This window comes from Oryx dammah, unplaced genomic scaffold (genome assembly GCF_014754425.2).
Source record: "Oryx dammah isolate SB20612 unplaced genomic scaffold, SCBI_Odam_1.1 HiC_scaffold_2, whole genome shotgun sequence".
NCBI lineage: Eukaryota > Metazoa > Chordata > Mammalia > Artiodactyla > Bovidae > Oryx > Oryx dammah.
Window position 1 is genome coordinate 86,720,654 of NW_024070186.1, and position 15,716 is coordinate 86,736,369.

At 40.0% G+C, this 15,716-nt stretch overlaps 1 protein-coding gene across 4 annotated transcripts in view; it reads left to right on the forward strand.

The window, feature by feature from the left end:
• Positions 1-1,861: 1,861 nt before the first annotated feature.
• SNX4 (sorting nexin 4) overlaps positions 1,862-15,716 on the forward strand; it is a 54,497-nt gene continuing 40,642 nt past the window's right edge. The window contains exons 1-3 of one of the 4 annotated variants that reach the window (XM_040250167.1): positions 1,915-2,074; positions 2,694-2,712; positions 3,846-3,911. In XM_040250167.1, the coding sequence (XP_040106101.1) occupies positions 3,897-3,911 (15 nt within the window). In that variant the 5' untranslated portion in view covers positions 1,915-2,074; positions 2,694-2,712; positions 3,846-3,896. Of the gene's footprint in view, positions 2,075-2,693; positions 2,713-3,657; positions 3,912-15,716 lie in introns of those variants that run through there. The other 3 variants (XM_040250157.1, XM_040250185.1, XM_040250177.1) reach the window with 3 other exon arrangements.

Below are 15,716 nucleotides of genomic sequence, written 5' to 3' on the forward strand. Positions count from 1 at the left end.
GACTCTTGAGTCCCTTGGACTGCAAGAAGATCAAATCAGTCAATCCTAAAGGAAATCAACTCTGAATATTCATTGAAAGAACTGATGCTGAAGCTGAAACTCCAATACTTTGGCCACCTGATGAGAAGATCTGACTCATTGGAAAAGACCCTGGAGAGATTGAAGGTAAAAGAAGGAGACAGCAGATGATGAGATGGTTAGATAGCAACACTGACTCAATGGACATGAATCTGAGCAAATTCCTGGAGACAGTGAAGGACAGAAGAGTCTGGCATGTGTCAGTCCATGGGGTCTCAGTTGAACATCACTTAGCGACTGAAAGACAAAAATTAACAGATACAAATCTGTCCCTGATATGTTTCTCCTATAATAAATTAATAAAGTCTTCTGATTTAAAAATGGTTCCTGGAAATTCCTTGGTGATCCAGTGGTTAGGACTCAGCACTATCACTGTGAAGGGCCAGGGTTGTTCAACCCTTGGTGGGGAAATTAAGATTCCACAAGTCACACAGTGAGGCCACACACACACACACACACCCACACACACAAACCTAAGAACTTGCCTAGCGTGGATATTCCCTGAAAAACTGTTTCAATGACTTGAAACATTCAAGCTTTGCTTATTTATTGGCGGGGGTGGGTCTCTGTTGCTGCACATGGGCTTTCTCTGGTTGTGGTGCACAGGCTTCTCATTAGTGGCGTCTCTTGTTGAGCAAGGCTCTAGGCACATGGGCTTCAGTAGTTGCAGTACGGGGGCTCAGCTGCTCACCGGCATGTGGGGTATTCCTGGATCAGGGGTTGGATTTGTGTCCCTTGCACTGCAAGGTGGATTCTTAATCACTGGACCACCAGGGAAGTCCTAAATGCCTTTAAACATTTATTGAGTAAATGTCCTAGGCTTGGTAAGAGAGAACAAAAAATAGGGTCCTTGCTTTAAAGGAGTCTGAAGTCTAGTTGGGGCAGACAGACATAAATAATTGTAAATTGTAATGAAGTATGAGAAAGGTCGTAACTGATTTTATGAACAAAGTGATATTAGCACTTGGACATAACCTGAGGTTTTAGGGATGAATGGGAAAAATTGCTACCATGCCAAAAGAAGTATCAGGAGGAGAAAATTGCGTGTCACCGCTTCGAACAGCTAAGTTATTTGAACAGAAAGATCAGTTTCTCTCCTTGAAAAATTGACGACCAGACTTCCTATACAAGGTACTACAAAGTACCACAGTCTGGTACACCCAGTGAGCGTTTCCCGTCAGGTTATCACAGTGAATACTTGCCTAGGAAATAGGTTCCGAAAATTCAACCGAAGTGTTTATAGAAAATTATCATATATCACCAGGGCTTCAAGAAACACTTGAAGATAGAACTCAAACACAGCTTCAGTTAAGCGCTTCACTTTTCTCAAACACTTGAAAAGTGTTTACCTTTTCCTGATTGTGTCACTCAACCTGGTGAAAATTAGTGAGTTACGCGGCTGTGATCTTTCTGGGTGTGTGTTTAGGGGGAGGGGTGGGGCCAAAAAGGAACCAATGATGGCACGCAAGATAAAAGGCCAAGAGGGAGACGTCAGATCACAGCCACTCATTTCTACCGATTTCAAGTTTTCTTTAGGTGATCACCAACCTGAGTGGTTCCAGCACCCACCCTGTCTTCACCTTCCCCTTGCCTTTCTGTCTTTCCCTCCACCGGTTCTCCCGGATTCCTGGGTCTCCTGGCTCGGGACCTGACCACTTCCCGCGCAGGCTCGCCCTTCCCAAGTACCATTCCCAACGGCTGGCCTAGCCCAGGAGCGCTCTCAGTCTGCGTGGCCGTGAGCTAAGCGCGGCGCGGCCGCAGGCCGAGGGGGCGGGGCCTGGCCGGCGGCCGTGGGCGGGGCCGGCCCAGGCGAGGCGGCGCCGGCGCACTGTGTCCGCTGCGCTGAGCCGCAGCCATGGAGCAGGCAGCTCCCGACCCTGAGCGGCTTTTGCAGCCCGCGCCGCTGGAGCCGCTGAGCCACCCCGACGCTGGGCTGGAGTCCATGGTCGGTGAGGAAACGAAAGGGGCCCGGGACGAGGGCCCCGGGGACGGCACGGTGAGGAGAAGGGGCGGCAGAGGCCCCCCACCCCCGCGGCCTGGGCGCGGCCTAGAGGGCAGAATGGACTGGTTTACGCTGACCGCGCGGGTGGGCTCGCACGGCCGAGAGGCCCCGCGCCGACGGGGAAGCGGGGTGCAGTCAGTGGGGGGAGGCTCGGTGGGAAAGGGGGGTTCTGAGTAGGGGGCGAGCGCCAGGGCTGCGGGACCGCAGGAAGGGTGAAGAGGGCGCGGCCGTGGGCGCGGCTCGGCGGGCGCGGGCGAGGGGCCCGGAAAGCGCCAGCCTGAGGCAGGTGCGGTTTCAGGGTCGGGAACCCCGGGGGGTTGGGCCCGAAGAGGAACGCTGATGTTTCTGGCATCTATAAGTTGTGCGGAGGAGTAGGCTTAACCGTGGGCGGTGGCAGCGGTGTTTGAGAAAGAAGAGAATGGGGGCTTGAGGAACAGGTTTGGGGCACGAGGGTGTTTGGCTTGGTGCCACCATCGGGAGATGGAATAAAGTGTTAGAGTCAAGAAAAGGTACAAGTGGAAAAGATTTTTTTTGTTTGTGTGTTTTAAAATAGATTTTTAGTTGGAGGATAATAAAATTGCTTTACTATATTGTGTTGGTTTCTGCCACACAGGAACGTGAATCAGCCATAAGTAAGTATACATATGTCCCCTCCCTCTTGAACCTCCCCCCATCCAAAATCTTATTTGACTTGTAATTTCCTCATTTGGGGTCAGTGCTGTATCTCCCAATGGAGATGTGTCATGGATATCCCATTTGTTGGCTTTGTGAACCTCCTTTGATAGCGATTTTCATTTGCTTGACAGAAGAATGAAATGCATCATTTTATATTTGTAATTACTTTCATTCCAAAGTGTTTTCACGCATAATGCAAGATGAGTAGACCATGTTAAATAAAGTGATTCGGAAACTCAGTCGAGTACTTATCATCAGACCACCCTAATGAGCCTGTGTAGTGCTCATCCATTTTGGTTGTTTTTTTCTAAAACAAGTTCTCAATATAAAACTGCCCATCCTTGTGATAAATGGATAAAGAAAAGATAAAAGTTTGCTGACTGTAACTAGAAAGACAACTAGCTAGGAATTTCAACACTAGTTGAAGTTCAGCACTTCACCACTAGCTATTTTAACTAGCTAGGAATTCAAGGTTTTTACTTGGGGGAATGTCGAGGTATAGGATAGCATGAAAACTTCTGTGGGTGAATTTTAATTTTTTCATTTATTTTCTTCCTAAACTATAGAATTGTTTGTGGAGAGGTATCTTATATGAAATGTGAGAGCAATGTGTGTATTCTGTAGTCCATAAACTTGATTCTTACATGAATTGCTTTTTTAATGCAGATTCTATTTGTGACTTAGTTTTTCTGTTTCTTAAAAAAACAACTTTTATCGTGAAGTTTATAATTAATGCAGAGAAGAGTCCCACAAAATAAAAATCAGTTTCTTTGAAACCTGTATATATTCTCCTGTGTTACATCTGCTCCCTCGACCATAATATTCCGAATTTTGTATTAACAATTTTCTAGCTTTAAATATATATATATATATATATAAATGTAAATGTCCCTAAACAACATGTTGTTTAGTTTTACTTCATTTTGAAATTTACATAATCGAACTAGTTTTACTATGACTTCCTTTTTTTGCTCTATACTGTTTTGGGGATTCACCTGAAATGTAACTTGTTTGTTTTTATAGTCATGACTCTATACTATACCATTTTGTAGGTATTCTACAGTTGATTTCTCTTTTCCTCGTTTTACAGACATTAGGGTTGTTTCAAGATTCTTGCTGTTTCTGAAAGATTACTACCACTATGAACTTCTTACATGTAAGAAATACGTAGTGCAAGTGTCTATAAACTTAAAAGTGGAATTGCTGGATTATAGGGTGGTAGCATAAGACATGGAGAAGACAATGGCACCCCACTCCAGTGCCATTGCCTGGAAAATCCCAGGGACGGAGGAGCCTGGTAGGCTGCATTCCATGGGGTCACTAAGAGTCGGACAGGACTAAGCGACTTCCCTTTCACTTTTCACTTTCATGCATTGGAGAAGGAAATGGCACCCCACTCCAGTGTTCTCGCCTGGAGAATCCCAAGGACAGGGGAGCCTGGTGGGCTGCCGTCTATGGGGTCATACAGAGTCGGACACGACTGAAGTGACTTAGCAGCAGCAGCAGCATAAGACACAGAGGGGTGTGTGTGTGTGTGTGTGTGTGTGTGTGTGTGTGTGTGTGCGCGTGCAGCTGCTCAATCATGTTTGACTTTGCGACCCCATGGACTGTAGCCCACTAGAATTTTCTAGGCAAGAATATTGGAGTGGGTTGCTGTTTCCTACTCCAAGGAATTTCCCTCCCCAGGGATTGAACCTACGTCTCTTGCATCGGCAGGCAGATTCTTCAGCAGTGTGCCACCTGGGTAGCACTGTAGCATAGTAAGTAGTGCCAGGTTGTTTGCTAGAGTGAACATACCAGTTTGTATTCGCATCAGTAGTGCCTGCTGCTGTCTGTCCTTATAAGCACTTAATATTTTCAGACTTTAAGTTACTTGCCAACCATATGGATATGTGTTAAAGCAATTTTAGATTGTTTCAAAGGGTAAGAATCATATCTTTTGTTAGCTGCATTGTGAGTTTAATTTTGATAATGACTGAACATTTTGATAATTTTTTTTTTGTGACAGCCTTTGGATGGTTAACTAATATGAAGTTGCACCTATAGTATAAAATCCATTTGTGTTAAGTGATTATAAATATCTCATTTAAAATAAAAAACCTGTGTTCAGTTTAAGATATTTGAAATCCCAAAGATGCCATCATACAGTAAAAATTTGTAGTTACATAATATTACCTGACTTTTAAATGGGTGATAAGAGACCATTTGAGATTGCCCAAACTTAGGGTTTCCTCAAACAATGATTTAGTAATTTATAGAGATAATTTAGTAATTTTTAGAAATACAAGCCATTTGGACAAATATTTCAGAATCATCTGGAGCTTATCAGCACACACATGTGCATTCATACAAACTCTGTATGTTGTCCCCTCCTAAAAGTCTGCAGTCTCAGAAGATCTACTCCTTCTCCTGTTTCTAGCCCCTCTTCCACTCTAATCCATCCACAGTTGAGAAGTATTGCAGTAACCATAGCCATGTTGCTACTGTTACTGGTAGATAGGAATGTGGTCTGGGCAGACAGGTAAATTACATTTGTTTGTGCTAGACACTGTGAGGCTCTACTTTTCATTTAATTTTCAAAATTACTCCCCAAAGACATAAAAGACATACAGAGATAAGGAAGCAAAGACTCTCAGAGAAGTGATTTGGCCAAAGTCACAAACTAGTGACATGACTGGGATTTGGGCCCAAGTCCTCGTGGCTTTGACATCAGTGCTCTGTTCATGAAACCATAAAGCTTCACTCCCTGCCCCCCCACCACCAAAAAAAAAAAAGAAGAAGATTAAAAATAGTCTTGTAAATTGTAAAATACTATACTTAAATATTTTTTTGTTTTATTAAGATTTAAGTTGTTATTTTAAGAAGAAAAGAGCTCTGAATAATATGTTGATTTATCAATAACTTTTTCACCATAAAAGCATATATACTGATAGTGTGCAGAAATGACAAAAAGCCTCATCAGCCTTATTTTTGACTCTGCATTTTGGTTGGAGAGTAAATTGTGGTCGTTGCCCTACACCAAGGGATAGTGGAAACAAGCACTGCCAAGGTGATCTTTTCCAGTTTTAAACATCCCTAATTTTAACATTCTTTAAATTCGGTTGTAAACTCTCATTCTCTTGTTTCTGTGAGTCTTCGTCCTCTTCCTTTCCAGTGTCTAGTTAGAAGTTTCCCTTTCTTTCTGTACTTTTTCCTTACGAGGAAGAGTGTATTTTTTTAAGTATTGTCGGTTTTATTTAAAGAAGTTTGGAATATGAAGAATGAGGGAGGACCACAATCTTCAAGAGAGTAGCAATCAGTCCTGGCGAGGACGCAGCAAGGGAGTGGGGGTAAAAATGCTGATTTTTTGGGCTGGAAAATTCCATTGAGTTGGCAGTTAACAGTATTTGCTCAGAGAACCGCTGCCTGAGGTATTCATAGTGTCTTTTCTTTTGTAGGGAGGGTTCTTTAGGCCTCTTGAGTGCTCCTGGGGCTAAGAGTGCTTGAGCAGCCATTGCTTGAACAATGCCTGTACACTATTAGTTCCTTCACAGGTTGGCAGCAGAAAGCTGAGTGAAGGAGTCCAGAAGTGAGTGGAGGAAGGTTTGAGACATTTGTGGTAAAGATAATATGAAAAAGGAAATGTATAGGCAGAGTTACAGAATTTATCAGCTTAGGGCTTCCCTGGTACCTCAGCTGGTGAAGAATCACCTGCAGCGCAGTAGACCCCGGTTCAGTCCCTCAGTCGGGAAGATACCCTGGAGGAGGACACGGCAACCCCCTCCTGTATTCTTGCCTGGAGAATCCCCAAGGATAGAGGAGCCTGGCGGGCTACAGTCAGGGAGGTTGCAAAGAGTTGACACGACTGAGCGACTAGGCACACACAGCACAGCAGATTATTAAATAATTCTCAAGAATTGCTTTCCTCACTTTCTACTTCAGCAGCTCTGTTATTTTTTGAAGGCAACTCATGGTGCAGAATACGTTTTAAATCATAGTCAGTACACATGTACTTGTATACATACGCATTGTTTTAGTTCAGTCATGGCCCACTCTGACCTCAGGGACTTTAGCCCACCAGGCCTCTGTGACCATGGGAGTACTGGAGTGGGTTGCCATTCCCTTCTACAAGGGACCATCCACTCCAGGAATTGGACCTGAATTGGTCCTGCATTGCACGTGGATTCTTTACACTGAACCACCAGCCCCCTATTTACCATGGGAATAAGATATTTGCATTTATTATCTATTTTTTATTAAAAAAAATTTTTTTTTGATGTGGACTATTTTTTGAAGTCTTTACTGAATTTGTTACAGTATTACTTGTTTTTTGTTTTTTTGGCCACAAAGCTTGTAGGATCTTAGCTTCCTGACCAGGGATTGAATCTGTGCTGGCTGCATTGAAAGGCGAATTCTTAAGCACTGGACCACTAGGGAAGCCCCTACATTTATTATCTTAACTGACTCTATTTTTAGCTGTTATAGTTTATGCTTTCTTATTTTGGTTTCTGTTTTTGGATTTTCCTTTGTGGACCATAGTTTCTTTGGTTTTATCCTCTATAATTTTGAAGGCATGTCTTTTTCTTTTTCTTCCCCAAGACATAATTGAGACATATTATTTATGTAAATGTAATGCCATTAAATTTTTGAAGTAATTTATAGAAAGGACCTCAAATTTATAACCAAGTACAGTACAAAGAATTGTTTCCCTTGAAATATTTGAGAATAAACTGCTGTTTGTCTCATCCTCAGAACATTTAGTATATATTTCAAGGGCAAAAAAGGACATTTGATATAATCACAGAGCTGCTATCAAAAGCCTGATAAATTATTATTATCTAATCCTCAGACTTCATGTAAGTTTTGCCAGCTGTACCAACAGTGTTCTTCAGAACAAAATAATTCAGCCCAGACTCAAGTATTACATTTAGTTGCATTGTCTCTTTAGTCTCCTCCAATCTGAAAGTGTTTCTTGGTCTTTGCTTTCATGACTTTAACCCTTTTGTATATTCAGTTCAGTTCAGTTCAGTCGCTCAGTCGGGTCCTACTCTTTGTGACCCCATGAATTGCAGCATGCCAGGCTCCTTGTCCATCACCATCTCCCAGAGTTCACTCAAACTCACGTCCATCGAGTCGGTGATGCCATCCAGCCATCTCATCCTCTGTCATCCCCTTCTCTTCCTGCCCCCAACCCCTCCCAGCATCAGAGTCTTTTCCAATGAGTCAACTCTTCGCATGAGGTGGCCAAAGTACTGGAGTTTCAGCTTTAGCATCATTCCTTCCAAAGAACACCCAGGGCTGATCTTTAGAATGGACTGGTTGGATCTCCTTGCAGTCCAAGGGACACTCAGGAGTCTTCTCCATCACCACAGTTCAAAAGCATCAATTCTTTGGCGCTCAGCTTTCTTCACAGTCCAACTCTCACATCCGTACATGACCACTGGAAAAACCATAGCCTTGACTAGACGGACCTTAGTTGGCAAAGTAATGTCTCTGCTGTTCAATATGCTATCTAGGTTGGTCATAACTTTTCTTCCAAGGAGTAAGCGTCTTTTAATTTCCTGGCTGCAGTCACCATCTGCAGTGATTTTGGAGCCCCCCAAAATAAAGTCTGACACTGTTTCCACTGTTTACTCATCTATTTCCCATGAAGTGATGGGACCAGATGCCATGATCTTCGTTTTTTGAATGTTGAGCTTTAAGCCAACTTTTTCACTCTCTTTCAGTTTCATCCAGAGGCTTTTTAGTTCCTTTTCACTTTCTGCCATAAGGGTGGTGTCATCTGCATATCTGAGGTTATTGATATTTCTCCCGGCAATCTTGATTCCAGCTTGTGCTTCATCCAGTCCAACGTTTCTCATGATGTACTCTGCATAGAAGTTAAATAAGCAGGATGACAATATACAGCCTTGACATACTCCTTTTCCTATTTAAAACCAGTCTGTTGTTCCATGTCCAGTTCTAACTGTTGCTTCCTGACCTGCATATGTTTCTCAAGAGGCAGGTCAGGTGGTCTGGTATTCCCATCTCTTTCAGAATTTTCCACAGTTTATTGTGATCCACACAGTCAAAGGCTTTGGCATAGTCAATAAAGCAGAAAGAGATGTTTTTCTGGAACTCTCTTGCTTTTTCGATGATCCAGCGGATGTTGGCAATTATGATCTCTGGTTCTTCTGCGTTTTCTAAAACCAGCTTGAACATCTGGAAGTTCACGGTTCATGTATTGCTTAAGCCTGGCTTGGAGAATTTAGAGCATTACTTGACTAGCATGTGAGATGAGTGCAATTGTGCAGTAGTTTGAGCATTCTTTGGCATTACCTTTCTTTGGGATTGGAATGAAAACTGACCTTTTGTATATTAGCAACCAGTTATTTTTGTAGAATGCCCTTCAGTTTGGGTTTGCCTGATGTTTTCTAGTGGTTAAATTCAGATTATGCTTCTTTGGCAGAAATTGCCACTGATGTGATGCTGTGTTCCTCCAATTGCTTCTAACCAGTTTGCACATGATTCAGATTTGATCACTTTGTCTGCTAGGCTTCTCCAGTGTAAAGTTTCTGTTTTCCTCTTTGTGATTAACGTTTTGGGGATACACTTTTTTTTTTCCTTTCTGTTTTATTGAGGTCTAATTGGCATACACAACTATATGTGTTTAAGGCATACATACAGTGATTGGACTTACATTCATCATGAAATGAACGTTCATCATCTCATATAGATACAATATTAAGAAATAGAAAAAATACATTTTTTTCTTGTGACGAGAATGCTTAAGGTTTACTTTCTTAACAATTCTCGTAAACAACATACATCAGTGTTAATTTATCATGTTGTACATTATATCCCTAGTACTCTTTAGAACTTTGTACCTTTTAATTCTTTCATCCAGTTTCTTTCTTCCCCACCCCCTGCCTCTGGTAACTACAGATCTTATCTCATTTTGTGAAGACATACTTTGAAACTAGAAAAATACTTTGTTCCTCTTCAAAATTTCTATTCACTTGTCTGTTTCATTATGGACTTGTGGGTTTTATTTTTTAAACTTTATTAAGATATGATTTATATACCATAAAATTCCCTCTGTATGTATATAAATTCAGTAATTTGTAGTAAGAGCTTCACTGGTGCCTCAGATGTAAAGAATCTTCCTGCAATGCAGAAGACCTGGGTTTGATCCCTGGGTCAGGAAGATCCTCTGGAGAAGGAAATGGCAACCACTCTAGTATTCTTGCCTGGAGAATTGCATGGACAGAGGAGCCTGGCCAGCTACAGTCCATGGGGGTCTCAGATTTGCAGAATTGCACCACCATCACTACAACCCAGTTTTCGAACTTTTCTGATTTTTTTTTTTAATTACTGAATAGCATTCAGTTGTATGGATGTATCACTTTTTGTTTATTCACCATTTGATGCAAGTTGGGGTTATTTTCAGCTTTCATATTATGAATATTATTGCTGTGATGAATATTCATTCACATTCAAGTCTTTGTGTGGATGTATGTTTACATTTCTCTTGAGTTAAATTTGTAGCAGTATAATTGCTGGGTTATATGGTAAGTTTTAACTTTTTGTTGTAAGAAACTGCCACTGCTTTCCTGAGTGTCTGTACCATTTAACATTACCACCAGCAATTATGAGGCTCACTTTTCTCCACATCCCTGCCAGTACTTGGCAGTGTCTGTTTTTCTGATTATAACCATTCTAGTGGATATGAAGTGGTTTTAATTTGCATTTTTTAAATGACTGATGGTGTTGTACATCTTTTCATGTGCTTATTTCCGTTTGCATATCTTTTTTGGTGAAATTCTATTCAGGTCTTTTACTTATTAAAATTGGGTGGTTTTTCTTTTTATTGAAGGTGCTTCCCGCGTGGCTTAGCGGTAAAGAATCTGCCTGCCAGTGCAGGAGACACAGGTTCTATCCCTGGGTTGGGAAGATCCTCTAGAGTAGGAAATGTCAACCTGCTCCAGTCATCTTGCCTGGAAGATTCCATCTACAGAGGAGCCTGGTGGACTATAATCCATGGGGTCACAGAGTTGGACACGACTGAATACATAAGCACATGTTGTTCAGTTATTCTGGATTTTTTTTTTTTTAATCAAATAATGAGATACTTCCCCTGGGCCATGGCTTTTTACTTTTTCTTAATGATATCTTTGAAAGTTTAGCAGTAGTTATTAATTTTGATGAAGACTAGGAGATCAGGTTTTTGTTTTTCTTTTATAGATTGTGCTTATCTAAGAATGCTTTGCTTATCCCAGGATCATGTTTTTTTTGTCTTTTTTTTGAAATTACCCCAGATGGCTTATGGGATCTTAGTTCTCTGACCAGGGATGGAACCTGGGTCCTTGGTGGTGAAAGCATACGAATCCTAACCACTGGATTGCCAGGGAATTCCCCAGGTTTCACTTTTACATCTGAGTATGTAAACCGTTTTGAGTTAATTTCTGTGTATAATGTGAGTAAAAGGTCTAGTTTTAGGGTTTTTTTCCTTGGTCTGTGGCTACTCAGTTGCCCCTGCACTATATGTTGAAAAGACTCTCCCTGTCAAATTGCCTTGGTGTGTTTATTAAAATCACTTGACCTTAAATGTAAGGGTTTATTTCTGGATTCTCAGTTCTGTTCCGTTGATCCATTGATGTCTATGTCTATCCTGCCAGTGCCCCCACTGTCCTTATTAGTTTAGCTTTTTAATAAATTTTGAAACGAGATAGTATAGATCCTGCAACTTGTTATTTTTCAAAACTATTTTGGCTATTCTAGGTCCTTTGTATTTCCATATAAATTGTAGGAACAGAGCATCAGTTTCTACAAACAACAACAACACAAAAATCCCTTCTGGATAAAGTTATCTTTAAAGGAACAGTGTATTAGTATTTTTATAATATTTCAAGCATTCTATATCCATGATGCTCCTTTGTCATTTGGCTTTATATTATTGTGAAATCTAGGGCAAATCTGGTCTTTATTCTTTGGTAGTGATTGTGCTTTTTATTTTCCTGCCTTAATTTTTTTAGCATTTTTTTCCTTTATGCTGAAGATGTTTAATTTTCTAATTCATTATACATGGACCACATGCCTTTCAATTTGGAGCTGTAGAAATATTTTTCAATCCAGAAAGAATTTTTGTTGGTTTCTTTTTTATTATACTGGTGATTATTATTTCTGTTGTTTCTTTCGATTTCTTTTTTAAGAACTATTATTTAAGCATTGGTTCTTCATTTTCCTTTTTTAAAAAATCATCTTTCATCATTTTCACTTTTCTGGATGGTGAGAATTCCTCAAGCAAACTCAACCACTGAACTCTGCACTTTGAACCACTGAACTCAAGCACTTTGTCTCAGTTGTCCTCCCACTCCTAATGACTGGCACTGTAGATACTCAGTAATCATTCAGTTACTGAATTAATAGTTTCTTATCATTCCTTTTATCACTGTTACGTGTCTTATGCTTGCTTTTACTGTTTCACTGTTTGCACTATTATTTGTTCACTTATGGCTGCACTGGATTTTCATTGCGGTCGTGGACTTTCTTCTAGTTGTGACAAGCAGGTGCTGTTCCCTTGTGGTTTTCAGGCTTCTCATTGTTGTGGCTTCTCTTGTTGCAGAGCACAGGCTCGAGGGCACATGGGTTTCGGTAGTTGCGGTTTGAGGGCTCTAGAGCGCAAGCTCCATAGCTGTGGCACACAGGCCTAGTTGCCCCGCAGCACGTAGAATCTTCTCGGACCAAGGATCGAACCCGTGTCCTCTGCATTGGCAGATGGATTCTCATCCACTGAGCCTCCAGGGAAGTCCTTGCAGTATTTTAAAACTTACAGTAGATTGATTTGGGGGCTTGCCTGGTGGCTTAGATGGTAAAGAATCTGCCTGCGATGCAGGAAACCTAGGTTTGATCTCTGGGTTGAGAAGTTCATTGGAGAAAGGAATGACAATCCACTGCAATATTCTTGCCTGGACTATCCCATGGACAGAGGAGCCTGGTGGGCTATAGTCCATAGGTTCGCAGAATTGGGCATGACTGAAGTGACTTGGCACACACACACAAACACATTGATTTTTGCTCATTGACTTGGAAATAAAAAATTTCATCAGCCTTTTAAATATGTCCATCTTTTATATTTATTTGGTCTTAAGTCAGGTAGGAAGTAGTGATTCACCGGTCAAGCATCTACATTTGGGATGTTATTCTTTGAATATAAGTATAGGATACAAGTGTAGCATCATTCTTTAATGATGTTCTTTACTCTGATGAGAAGTCCACTTTTAATTCATCTAAAGCATTGTGTTTCACCAGTACAACATTGTAAATTGACTGTACTTCAATTTAAAAGTAAATACATAAAATATTCTCTCTCTCTTTAAAACACACTCCTAGTCTCATCTTCCAGTCATCAAGTTTATCCATTTCTAAATCTTTTGAATGTGTCCTTTTAACATGAGTTATGGTATTCTTGGCCCTGTTTGTACTTTAATATGACAGTATTAGCAATTTTATATCATTTACCAATCCCTGCTGATATTTTTGTGTGCCAGTCTTTAGTTTTTATGATAGTTGCTTTTATACTTTTATTTTTCCCTTCTGTGTAATTATTTGGATGGCATAATGGGGTAAATTTATGATTCATGTGCACTGTCTTTTTGGTGGGAAATAATTTATCAGTTTTTGATTCTAGAATAGAGAGAATTTTTCAGTGAAGTACATGGTGATAAATCAGTGCTTGGCTGTGGGCCAAAATTTTTTATATGTACAGGATGTTGAGTGGTTTATGCTTATGTAATTTCTTGAGCTTTCTTTTAGTTGAATGATTTTTCTCTATCTTATTTTCTCTTTTAATACATGAACATAAAACTTACAGTTTATAAAATTGTCTTGTTTGGCAACAGAGTAGTTTTGTTTGGGGTTCTCTATCCTTTATTTTTAGTTCTCTATCCTTTATTTTCCTTTAGCATTTTTACCTCTTCCATTATTCTTCAGCGTTTTGGAGGTACTTTCTAAGCATCTTGATTCATCACCGATTTAATTTTCTGTATCGTCACATAGCTTATTCTGTCTTCATAGCACACAGATTTAATTTCCTGTGTAAAGTATCATCATGGAGTTTTATTGCATACCGCTTTTTCTTTTAACTTGTTGGTATATCCATCTTTTTACTTATATCTCTTCTTCACAAACCAGCCCCAATTGTAAAGCAATACAATGCTTTTTAATTAAAACCCACCTCTAAACTTTGAAAGTTCAGGGAGAAAAAAAAGGCAAGGGAAAAAAAGAAAAGCACAGCAGTTATCACGTGGCCTCACTGTGGCTTTATTGTTTAAACTTGGAGCTAGTTTGGGTGTATTCAAGACCCTTCTTCAGTGGCAAGACTTCCCTGGTGGCTCAGATGGTAAAGCGTCTGCCTACAATGCCGGAGACCCAGGTTTGATCCCTGGGTTGGGAAGATCCTCTGGAGAAGGAAATGGCAACCCACTCCAGTACTCTTGCCTGGAAAATCTCGTGGATGGAGGATCGTGGTGGGCTACAGACCATGGGGTCACAAAGAGTTGGACAGGACTGAGCGACTTCACTTTCATTTTCTTTCTTCAGTGGCACAAAGAACCTGTAAACTACCAAGTGATGTTGTTTGATACAGACCTGGGGATGATCTAGCAAGAAAAGAAGGAAGTTTCCTGTTCTTAAAACCTGCTGTCTCAGATAGACAGGGTCCTGTGTATAGTACAGGGAACTCTATTCATTATCCTGTAATAAACTATAATCACAAATAATATGAAAAAGAATATAAAAGAATATCTTTGCTGTATACCAGGAACTAAGACAACATTGTAAATCAACTATACTTCAATAAAAAATGAATAAATCAATAAAAGCAATATTTATAAAAAAGAAAAACCTGCTATCTCACAGTGGAGCCTGTTAACCACTGCCAAAAAGTTTAGGCAAATTTATGATCAAATATGTGATGGCTCCTTCTTTTTAAAAATTAACCTTCTTTTTAAAAAATTTAAAATTCAGCTTTAATTTTTCTTTTTTAAATTTAATTTATTTTTAAAAATTTTGTTTTTACTTTATTTTACTTTACAATACTGTACTGGTTTTGCCATACATTGACATGAATCCACCACGGGTATATACAAGCTCCCAATCCTGAATCCCCCTCCCACCTCCCACCCCATACCATCTCTCTGGATCATCCCCATGCACCAGCCCCAAGCATCCTGTATCGAACATAGACTGGCACTTCGTTTCTTACATGATAGTATATATGTTTCAAAGCCATTCTCCCAAATCATCTCATCCTCTCCCTCTCCCTCAGAGTCCAAAAGTCCGTTCTATACGTTTGTGTCTCTTTTGCTGTCTCGTATAAAGGGTCATCGTTACCATCTTTCTAAATTCCGTATATATGTGTCAGTATACTGTATTGGTGTTTTTCTTTCTGGCTTACTTCACTCTGTATAATCGGCTCCAGTTTCATCCCTTCTCATTAGAACTGATTCAAATGTATTCTTTTTAATGGCTAAGTAATACTCCGTTGTGTATATGTACCACAGCTTTCTTATCCATTCATCTGCTGATGGACAAAGCTGAAAATCTCACCTTTTGTTATATATCATTTTATATTTGATTTGACTGGTAAAAAGATGTCAGTATTGAGGATCATTCGTCTTTGTAAAAAGTGTTTTTAAATTTCTTATGTATTTCTATATAGATTTATTCTTGGTCATTTAAGTGATATGTATACTTTTTATTTTAATTTTTTCTCCTATAATCATGCCTACATTTTAATAATTAAATCTATGGCACTTGCTAAAATAGCTTTTGGAAAAGTTTAATGTGCTACATGCTGATAAAAAGAGGCACATCTTTTGCTGATGTCGTTTAGCAACCACTAGTAATGCAAGAGATATAAAAAAGTAACCTGAGAAATGTACTAATAATAGCTGGGGTTTTTTTTTCAGTATCATTTAAAAAGTTTTTTGTTGTTCAATTT